The sequence below is a fragment of the Perna viridis genome, chromosome 10 (assembly GCF_037379345.1).
Source record: "Perna viridis isolate PV_CMFRI_1.1 ecotype Kerala chromosome 10, ASM3737934v1, whole genome shotgun sequence".
NCBI lineage: Eukaryota > Metazoa > Mollusca > Bivalvia > Mytilida > Mytilidae > Perna > Perna viridis.
Window position 1 is genome coordinate 31,505,119 of NC_142454.1, and position 12,054 is coordinate 31,517,172.

The 12,054-nt window shown below is 33.7% G+C and overlaps 1 protein-coding gene across 1 annotated transcript; it reads right to left on the bottom strand.

The window, feature by feature from the left end:
- Positions 1-6,724: 6,724 nt before the first annotated feature.
- Positions 6,725-8,874, bottom strand: LOC148605392 (zinc finger matrin-type protein 5-like). The gene has a single exon (XM_088550038.1). The coding sequence runs from the start codon at positions 8,657-8,659 to the stop codon at positions 8,129-8,131; it is 531 nt and encodes a 176-aa protein (XP_088406164.1). The 5' UTR covers positions 8,660-8,874; the 3' UTR covers positions 6,725-8,128.
- Between the last annotated feature and the right edge of the window lie 3,180 nt (positions 8,875-12,054).

The following is a 12,054-nucleotide window of genomic DNA, read 5'->3' on the forward strand; positions in this document are numbered from 1 at the left end:
CGATTTCGACTCGAATTTCAATCGGAATTGCTCGGTCTTTTCCGTCCTGTAACAAATAGAAGTCTTTGTAAGAATCGTGCAAATTCTGTAATTTATGATTCACCCAAAAAAGCTAAACATTCAATTATACGTTGTTAATTGTCATTTGCACGTTATGGTCTTCTGTTAACACAAACTATAGCCACAGGGCAGATTAGTTTAAAAATATAAAGCAATGTAACAATAAATAATTTGGAAAAGATTTTTATTGAACCAATGTATTAGTTCCAACGCAATCGGTATTGAGTTCGCTTTGGTATCACATGACACCCTTACAAGGTAACCGATTGGGCTTACAACCTCTCATAAGTGATGATAACGATGAAATTCGAGCCTCCATTTGGGTAATTTTTGTCCTGAAAATTTTCAATCAAAAACAGTCTTTGAATTTCATACGTTGAATAACAGTAATAAAGTTAGGACCAATAAATAATTTATAGAATAAGTCCATTGAAATACGAAACACAGTACAGTGATCACACTGTTTACCTAATAAAATCTTAAATGCGAAATACTTTTTTTTAATTATGCCTGTTTTGTCATTGAGATTCGTCAAAAGGGGTTTCAGTGACAGTTAATGTATCTTGAATCTAAACATACTAATGTAAAAAGTAGCATACTTATTTATTGCACGATCATATTTTATTTTTTAACAAATAGACCGGAAAAGCGAGAAAATGTGTCGGCTATCCTTTTTTTTTAATTAGTACTTGTATTTGTTTGTGTTTCAGTAACTTAGTCGATATTGTTTTAATATAATTCATGTGTATATTTTAGGTCAGACCATCCTATTTAATATTAGGATTTCACTCACAAAATTCTTCTTCTCCGCAAACCGATGATTGAACCCTAGACCACTCAGTGATAAGCCAGCGACAAACCGATTCGGCTTTAGCCAAGTCAATTAACTGACTATTCAGTAAATCTCACTATAGCTAGATACAATAACACAGGTAAGCCGTCATGTCACACTTAAAAGGAGGGCTTTCTGTGTTTTTGCTTAAAAGACTACCGTAACATGAATGAAATGTTGGTATCCAGCGGTACCTCCTTTCCTTGTCAATAGGAATGTTCCGAGTAGAGGTCATGCATGTGTAAAATGCGGGACATAAGCGGATAAATATATAAATACTATGTTATTTTATTTACGTTTCAATACCTTAGTTGGCATTATTTTTTAACGTCGGGTAATTTATCTTTAAAGTAGTTGTCAAGTTTTCAATGTTACACATATGTGCAATTTTTACAACACGTTTGTCAAATTGTTTTATAATAAATGAAAGTTTGATATCCCGCGGTAGCGGCGGTACACATCTCCACACCATGCAATTGGTAGAGCTTAAAACAATTCTGCAGGTGGTATGCAAGTTAACACTGTAAATTTATTTGAAGCAAGTTGAGTACTCATTTTTTATTTTTTAGATTCCAAAATACATAACATATTCTTAACTTCTTCTGATATTTCGTATTTCGTATGATTTACTATAAAAAGAAAGGTCCAAGACTGTCTAGAAACGCAGCATGAAGTACATTTCGTACTTTAATAACTTCATTGGTTTTCTTTATCGATATTATCAAATGTCTATTATACCAACAACATGAACTGCATTCATTTTGTGTTTACTTGAAGTCGAATGAGTCTTATGACTCTAGGGAATTCATAACACAAAAACATTGAACATTGGAAATGAGAGTTTTAATCCTACTGATGAGTTCCTTGCACACATAATTAAGGTCTTTCAAATTTCAGAAGGGAAGACCTTTTTGTATTTTTTCTGATTATTATTATTCTGATTTTGCAATTTGATTATTGCCAGTTTCTGGGTCTATTAATTGAAAATATCACAAAGAACTGCCTAGTACAACAATCTTATAACAAAAACGACTCGGGTAGATTTTTACTCAAATTACCGAATCAGACGGAAATATTGGTTCTCAAGATATAAAAGGGGCCGCGACCGGGTGGTTGAAACCATCCGTTTCCGAAGTTGACAAATGCAGGCAGGAATTTTAAAATTCATTAGGAATCTAATAAAAAAAATTCGAAATCTGACCAAATTTAAAAAGTCGATTTTTAGGGGTGTGGCCCCTTTGATCCTTATAACTCATATCTAAAATCTGACTGATAAAAGTAATTTTTTTTAAGGAATCCAATAAAAAATCTCAAAATCGGACCAAAATAAACAAGTGTTTTGTCTTGAAATCAGAAAAATGCATGTTACTCATCCGTTTTTTTGGTCCTAATTTCTGAAAAGTTCAAGTTTTTACCCAACACCCCCCCCCCAAAAAAAAAAAATTCAATACAAGTCTAACCATTGTGGTATATAATGTTGTAGAACAATATCAATGACATTCCTATGCTTTTACTGGAGTTTTATATTTGAAATTCTATGAAATGCTTGCTTTAGTCCCCTCTTTGGTCCTTAATTCTAAAACTGTTAGTACTTTAACCCACAAAATCTATACCAACCTTCCTTTTGTGATTTGTAAACTTGTTATAAAATTTTATAAGGATCAACGAACTAATACTCTTGAGTAATCGCATGAAAGCTACAAGTGTCTACAGAAGACGACTCCGACGACGACGACGACTACAACGTCATAGCAATATACGACCGCAAATTTTGTTGTGGTCGTATAACAAATGCTAAAAATTGGCCATTTGAAAAATGAATCATAGGAACCAAGAATCGAGCGGTAATCAAAAGAATATATTTAAAGGATAAAGACTACACAGGAAAAAAGACACACACACCATAGAAAAACAATAGTAAACGAGCAACCCAAACTCCACTTAAAACTAGGACAAGGTGCACCAGTAGGGTAAAATATAGAATTCTGTAAAAATGCTGCTGAGGATGGCCCATTTGAAAACAATTTTATCGAGTTGTCGTGTAAAGACTGAAGTAATGGGTTGAACTTGGTCAACTTTTACAAGGTTCAAAACATTGGTATTCATGATTTTGGTTATTATGCTCCCGTCCTTTTTCGAATAGAGGGGCTAAGCAGGCATTTAATATATTAGTTTTTTAGGACCGAAAAAAATGTAGTCATATTACGATGCGATGTTGTCGTCGTTCGTTTTTATACGCCCGTATATCTAAACGGGACGTATTTTCGTATACCGGTGTCTGTCCGTCCGTCGTTCACACATTTCGCTACAGAAATCTGCTACTGATTTTTTGTAAAACTTCTATGTATTTTTTTTCTTTCTATTGATGATGAGCTCCAATTTTTTAACGTTTGCGTCTTTTTTCGTTTTTGTAAGTTTATTCGTACAATAATATGCCTATTGTCTGTTTTTGGATTATAACACAAAAATCTTTGCAGCATTGTTAATGAAACTTTGGTGGATCATTTATAATAATATAAGCTCATTTTTAGATATTGAAAATTTCTGATTCTATGATTTAGAGTTATGGGACTGTTAAATAGCGAGATTTCAGTTCTTGTACACGTACTAACACTCCGTACTGGTTCCCACCATTTCCGTGAAACTTTGAACAATTATTTAATTAGTGCTTTATTTTCCTTTTCCTTTTTCAATTGTGATGAATGTCTACTTTTTTCTGTTCGAGTTATTTGAGCTTTATTCATGAAATGGGGATTTCCCATAATTGCACAATAATAAAACGATTCAAGCAGTTTTGGGATTGTTTGGGTTTTTTTCATTATCAATGTAAGCTACTTTTTGATTTTACATGTACAATGTATTTCGGGTCAAATATTTAACCACAATAAAAAATTAAGAGCTGAATCGAGCTTTACTTTAGTGTTCCACATCTTCAGATGTATCTTGCTACGCTCTGCGACGCATTTTGTATTAGCTTTGGTTAACCACATGTCATAAAATGTTGATACTACTTGCTGGTAGGGTGAGGTTGCTATCCAAGATGGGATCACGGTCCCTTGTCATTCTTAAAAGTCGGTAAACTATAACGTGTCTATATACAAATTTGACGGGTCTAGGACGTATTTCTAACTCAATTTATATCCGGACATTAATTTTATTGTAATATATATAAAACGAATAAATCACCTATCTTTACCACACTTTATATTGTATTGTGCATGACATTTATCTCATTTCAGCAAACTAAACAAAAAAAAAATAAATAAACACAAATATGTTTTTATTGTAATATTGACTTTTGTCAAGCATTCCTAAATTTATCAAGGGCCAGGGGCGAATTCAGGCGGGGCGTGGCGGAGGTGCGCCCCCTCCTAAAATTTGCAAAGCATAGGTTGTCAGGGGTAATATTAGGCGGTTTTAGGTTGAAAATTTAATATTTCGCTAATTTTACCACAAAAGATATCTCCATTGCAACCACTCTAGAGGAATATTTCAATAATTTAACCTCAACAAATTTAACTGTGCGCCTCCCATTCTAAAATCCTGGGTCCGCCCCCTAGGACTTTGCTCGCTCGATCATTGATATAATTTCAGCAAATGAAAAAGCGGAACTTTATAGACACAGATTTTGTAGATCAGGCATTTGTCAAAAAATTATTGAAATGAGAAGAGGTTCTATGATATGTCAAAATATTTTATTATAAAAAGATGTAAATAAACTTCTCTGAAAAAAAATTCAATACAAGTTGTTACTTCGGTACGGAAGCGTATTAGGGCTATCCTTTTTAAATTTTCTGTTTCAAATAATCGACTTTAATCTTGGAATTATCAACATTAATCTAGGAATTATCAACTTTAATCTTGGAATTTCCAATGAGCATCGTCACTAAATAAGCGAATTTTATGACGATTCAACCACACCTTTGTATTCTATTCAGGGGCGAATCCGGGATTTTAAGGGGATGTACAATTGACCGGGGGAGGGGTTGTCCATGACCTAAAAATAGAAGGAATAGGCAGAAAATAATAAATCGCCCGTAAAAATATTAACAACTTAAACATATTAAAATCTGCATGCCATTGGATACATCTGTTCTAAAATGGAAATGGATTGCCGGCGAAAGGTTTTTTCGCTAGTTTTCGTTGTGAAGATATTGATGTGATGTATACTTTTATCATGACGAGTTTGAACTTTGCTCCGGTTTGATGATATTATGGATAACATCGGTAGTCCGACTCATAAGTTCGACGCTGTTGGTCCGACGCTCATTAGAAATTTCAAGATTAATGTTGATAATTCCATGATTCAAGCTGATAATTCCAAGTTTAATGTTGATAATTCCAAGATTAAAGTTGATAATTCCAAGATCAAAGTCGACAATTTGAAAAAAAGGATGGCCCTAATAAGCTTTCGTACTTCGGATATTGCCAACAAATTATTTTGTTATAAAAGATTAAATTTAAAGCTTATGTTCTTTGTGTGGTATGGAAGAAGGAACTTAAGATATCGCTTTTATGACTGCCATATCACATACAACTATTGGTTGTCTTTTCAACATAACATGAACAATTAAGATGCTGATGTTGCATTCACCAAAAGACAAATTCTATTAGGATTTACAGAAAATCAAAGTGCTGTTAGCACTGGACGATTTTGATTCCTGTGAAAAATGTAGCTTGAACAAAAATTTTAAAGATTGTGTGATATGTAATAAAACTGGGATTATACTTCTGCATTTTTCATAGTATTTAGGACTGTTTTTTTCCTCATATGTATAAACTGAATGTCAATCAATAATACAGATTTTTTTAAGTAGAAACTATAATCAACAGTTAAATAGTACTCAACTTCACACACATTGACAAATTTTGTTCCAATATTTCACCTTTTTCCTAAATTTTTAAACCTGCCCATAAGTTAATTTGCATTTACATTCAAAAACTTTATAAGCAAATTACTTATCCTGCAGAATAATTATACTAATATAAAACCAATTCAGCTTATGAAAATAATTTCCTTGATGAGCATAAGATTTTCCAAAAGCTAGGCACTTTTGATCAATTTGAATTTTACCGCAAAGTTTACTTTGTTAAAATCACTGCTCTTCAATTCCTCTTTATCAGTAGGATGGAGATTTTGACTGATTAGTGTGCTAATTGGAAAATGTTTAACACATTTAATGCTTCTGGACACATAATTCCCTAAATGCAAAGTTATTACTAGATATCTTTCAAGGCAAAAAAGGAGTCCCTCAAATCTTCAGTTCATTTGAAGACAAGATCTTAATTTTATTTGCAGAAATAATGGAATATTATCGAGATGTATAATTGCCTAAAAACATATTTACTGCTTATAAAAGAGGTATTGAATGATATGAAAGGAATTACATATGGACGTTATTTTCGTGTAGTGTTCAGTAATTGTAGGGAAGTTCCTGTGATGAACCACAGGGGCTTGGTGAGTATTTTTAGTAACATATATGCCTGCTAGGCAATCGGAAACTCAGAAAAAATCTATTCACCAAGCCCCTGTGGATGAACCTGTGACATAATTAAGGTATTTTTATTCTGAAGAATCCAAACTCCTCCCAAAAAAGTGTTTATAAACCTCATTTTTAATAGCCAGAATTTTTTTAATGTAGATATAAACTGTAAGCAGTGGCAGATCCAGTGGGGGTAGCAGGGGGTTAGCACTCCTACCATTTCCATTGGCAAATTTGTCATTTTCATGTGTAAAAATTCACCGTAATTGGCAAATTTCAAAGTGTCTGGATCTGGCCCTGGAAAGGCACTACTCCAATACTTTTTGGTTTAAAATCAAGGATAAAGCAGTTATCAGTCCTATGAGTTATTTATTGCAAATAAACAGAATACTACCAGAACACATGAACAATATTGGGCACCATTGGAAAACATATTCCATTATTAAATTTGTTGTGTTTTTTTTAAATCATGAAATCAATGAATATTGACAAATAAAGTACAAAAAGTAATAAGTACACATGGATATGCAATGTATTATGTAAGTGTTCAAAGGTGTCATGTCTGTGGTTTTTGTTTATACATTTTCTTTTCATTTATTACTATTACTGTTATTTTTCATCAAAGAAATAGTAACATGAAATACACATTGCACCTACATGTACATGAATCTCTAAATGAATTTTATCTATCTTCAAAAGAAAAAAATGAGTTGTTATATTTATACCTGGGTTCAAAAGATGGGTTTAAGGACAGGACCCAGAAAGTTTATGTCATACTATTTACCTCCAGGGTACTCCAACCCAGATTTTGGATGAGAAGGCAAGTTAGTCTACATGCAGGATAATCTAAATATTTATGCCATCTTGGGAAGCAAATTCTTATTTTGCTTGGTTGCCTCCCTTCAACATAAGCATCAGATTAAAAAATGTCTCAGCAAACTTCATATTACATATTATCTAGACTACATGTGGGATGGACACGTGTCCTACTCCAATGAGAATAATCAAGGGAACTAAGGTTACTAGTGTAAATCAAAAGAATGCAAACCAGGGATAAAGACTATACAGAAAAAAACAGACATAAAACAAAGAACATGAAATAATCAAAATAACACTGAGAAATGAAAGTAAATGAGCAACTCAGACTCTACTATAAACTGAAGCATGGACCAGGTACACTGGTAGGGTAAGTGTCCTCAGCTTTTCTAGAAAAAAAAATAACTTGTGAATGTCATGGAACGACACTAAAATTAGTCCGGTAGTCCTGTGCCACCCTTATTTTGGAGACGACTACCTGAAAAAAATCTCATAGTAGTCTTATGGGCTATCTAAATTTTGCCTTATTTTTCATGAGATCTAAGACCAAAACTGTCATTACCATCAGTGGAATACCTGTTTTCCTCTGAAATAGTCCTATTGACCACAAAACAAATGAAGTTAGTGTCAAACCCTGGAATGTACACTGTAACATGGTTACACCTGTGTCATTTATTGAAATAAATTTTCAGTACAATAATTACTGTATGTTTTATAAAGTACATTTTTCTTCTAATGCATTACACTGGGGAAGTGTATGCAATTTAATGCTTCACGATGTAAATTAGTTGATTCATGTCTATAATTCATGATGAATCAGCTGACTTCTTTTCAAACATGTCAGACACTACATCATATCACAGGATTACAAATGTGACACAAATATGAGTATCGCTGGATAATAAAGTTTCTCTGGAATTTACTTGTTTAAAAATCCTCAACCCCATTCTACCAATTCAAGATCCAAGTAACTATCTGGAGGGGGTGGCAGAAGGGAAGGGGGTAGATTTTGTACTGACTGAAAAAGTGATGGAACTGAAAATTTTGGCAGGACCACTCCAGAATTGGTACATTTTGTCTTTTCTTTCCCTGCTTCAGCCTTCTGTTCAGACTCCAATCTTTGAACTAATTCTTTGAATTCATCTTCATTGAAAGAATTTATTTCAGGATCTCCTTTAGTTTTCTTCGATTTCAACCTCTCAATATCCTCCCTCATTTTTTCTTTAGCTTCTTCGGTTAGATGGGAGAATCTACAGTTGTCACCAAAATTACATTTACCCTTTTTGATGAAAAATTGGCATGGCTTCTTGTTGATTTCTTCAAACAGAATAATTTCAGGGTCTCTGAATGAATCATAATGGCGTTTCCTATTGTTTTGGTGAGTTGTTCCATTAAAGTGGTTCTTCTTCACTACAGGATTGTCTGAAAATGATCTATCACAATAATCACAATAGTATCTTTTAGGCATTTTACACACGCTCGTGGTTCTCCAATCCAAAACGAAAAGCGGAAGTCAATTTTGTTCCTAAATATATTTTTGAAAACTCTGAAACGAATATTGGTTCCCTTGATTGCGACAGCAGAGTATTTGCAGCATAATACAGCAATAATCTACAACCATAAGGCTACACGTGAAAGTTTTATATGATGTAGAAAACGATACCATAGGTACTAAGCTCGTACGGCTACGATCAACTTTAATGCAGGCGTTATTTCCATGTATTCTGTTTCGTTTTTCACTGTACAAATACTTTAAGAGAGTAAAATTCAGATCGATGACGTCAACGACAATAACCCGAAACCACTTTGATTTTTGAAAATCAGACTTATATAATCTTGAACAGTGGCGGATCCAGACCCCCCCCCCTCCCTTTAGAAAAAAATGTTGAGAAATTGTGTGTTTTAAATCATGAAAAACACTCACTTCGTGATCCTCACCGGTAGTCCTGTCAAGATTTTTTTGTCCCCCTTACCTAAAACTCTGGATCAGCCACTGTTGAAAGTAAATGTTGATTAATAAAATTCGAAATTTTTATACATAGCAAAATAACCAAAGAAAGAAATATAGTGCACATTTTACTGTTTTACTGGATTACTAAAACAGATTTCAGCCATTATAACACAGGTCCTTTGGACCAGGATTTTTTATCATAAAATATCGTTAAATCTTTTTGTTCCCATATTTGAGTTAACATGTGTGTTCTCAGAATTGTCCGTTGCTATTTAATGCTGTTTATGCTATACCCAGTTTTGAAATTTTTAGCAAAATTACATTTATTTCTATATATTAGTAATAAAATTATCACCTTTCTTTTTTTCAAATCTTCGGTCTTGGCTTCTACAATCAGTTTTCCGTCTTCATTTTTCATACTGATCACTTTCCTTTTGCCATATTAATCGACAAATTATCTTGCCGTGATATCACAAGAATATTACAGAATGTATTCCCGAAGTGACTAATTGTAACAGAACGTACCTCGTTGTTTGATACATTGTAAGGGAATGATATTGTTTTACATCATACATTTTGTATGATATCAACTTGGAAATAGTTGATTGGTATATATGATTAATTAAAGTATTACCCGGGACAAGCTGAAAACGTCGAATTAAAAAAGTTATAACCATTTATAAGGGCGTCGCTTGAACATTTGCATTTAAGTTTTTGCTTTATATTTCGTTACTTTTCTTAAATGTCCTTATATTTTCCAAAATAAATATGGAATATGTGATAGATCATAATTGTATGTCATTGAGCTATAAACCACATTTTATTAACTTTCAAGTATTAAGTCATTTGTCAATGACCTTTTGCACTCAGGTCTTGTCCGGTGCATGTCAAACATTTAATAACATTTCAAATTCAGAGCTGTATCGAGCTTAAGTGATGTGTCCATATTTGCCACGACTGTTTATGGTATACAATCTCTACGGGCGTATCAAGATGCATCCAGCAAAGTTCTTTACTTTCCCATGAATTAAAGTTGCTGGAAATTCAGCAAATATGAATAGTTGGATAAAAGCTATAGGTCTCCTGCACAATATGACACTAACTTAAACTGATACAGGGGAGGATCCATGATTTAAGTTGAGGGAGGGGGCGTTAATTGAATCAAATGCCGTGCAAAGCAAGGCAAAAAAATATTATGGGGTGAAACTTGTGGTGAAAGTTTTTTTTCTTACAAATTTAGGGGGCGTACGCCCGACACGCCAGTCCTTGGATCCGCGCATGTGTTAGAAAATTTTCTATCTTTTACCTTATTGATTAAAGTATTTATTTCTATTAGTTCTATCCTATCTTATAGATTTACTGTTACTAGGACAAATTCCTAGTGTCTCAGCAATTCGTAGAAGATGCAATCGTGAAGTTGACAGTTATTTATTAGAAAGGTTTAAGAAATATAGTTACAAGAATTGTCAAATAACAAATATATAGTATCAGGCGCGGATCCAAGGACTGGCGTGCCGGGCGTACCCCCCCCCACCTTAATCGGTAACAATTTTTTTTCACCACAAGTTTCACCCCATAATATGTTTGCCTTGCTTTGCACGGCATTTAATTCAATTAACGCCCCCTTATTTGAAATTCTGGATCCATCCGCCCCTGAGTATTGACCATGGTTAAAGGTATAAAGGAACAAATTTAGAGGGCAACTATCTGACTCAAGACGTTAGAGAGATGAATCAAGCAAACAAAGATTCAGACGGAAATCAAAAGAATATATTCCAAGGATAAAGACTAGAGAGGGAAAACTCACATGCACAACAAAACCAAAGTAACTCGTTCAAAGAAACAAAAGTAAATGAACAACCCGGCCGGACTCCACTAAAAACTGGGAGCGTGGACCAGGTACACCGGTCTGGTAAGCGTCATCTGCTTTTTTTTTTTTTTTTAGAAATACCCGCCGTGTCACGTCCGGGGTAGACGAAAAGGGAAAGGAAAACTATGACACAATGAACAAAACGGTTCTCATGGCGCAGATGGATACACAATATTACGACGTACGAGTTCATGACGATATGATAATAAAACTTCTGTATTGATGACATCAAATTTTTGGCAACATTACCCTGTTCCGGTTCTAAGCCTTATTGTAAGAAGTTGAGCACTGTGCAAAATACTCCAAGCTCTGATAAAACGTATGAGTTGTGATATGATAAATTGTCGTGAATAAGTCCCTTTGATATGAAGTACATAAGTCATGAGCATAACCACTTGTACAAGGTAAATAGAATTGATATCACTGAACGCAAAAATAAAATTGCATGGTATAAAGGTTTAAAGTCGTAAAGGAATGGATACTGAATTTACTGCATATGTTTTTGTCTTACAAAGAATGGATAGAATAACTACATGTAACATTTTAGCCCATGCACTTGTCATACGCCAATCTTTCAAGAGGAGACGCATTTTGGTATATGCCAGAGTCCGCCAATCTGTTCGTCTGTCCATCTATCGTTCACATTTCGCACAATAACTCAACAATCCTACCACCAATATTTGTGAAACGTAAATTGTAAGTGAATTGTTTCTTTTGATTGACTCGTATGAGCTGACTTCAAATTTTAAACATTTCCAACATTTTGTTTTTGAGTTTTGGGTCTTTATTAGTTCTAAAATGGGGTGAATTTCTGTTTTCAGACTATAACTGAATGAAAATATGGTGAATTATTCTAAAATTGATGGAAGCCCCCTTTCAATTTTTCAACATTTGTGAATTTCAAATTTACAGTTATGGGACTGCATTCATAGAAAAGGGTTGAATTACGCAGTTTTCAAACTATAACCCAATACCTATTTAATGGAACTTTTGAGCAAATTGTTTCTTTTGATTGATACAATTTTGTAACTTTCTGATTTTT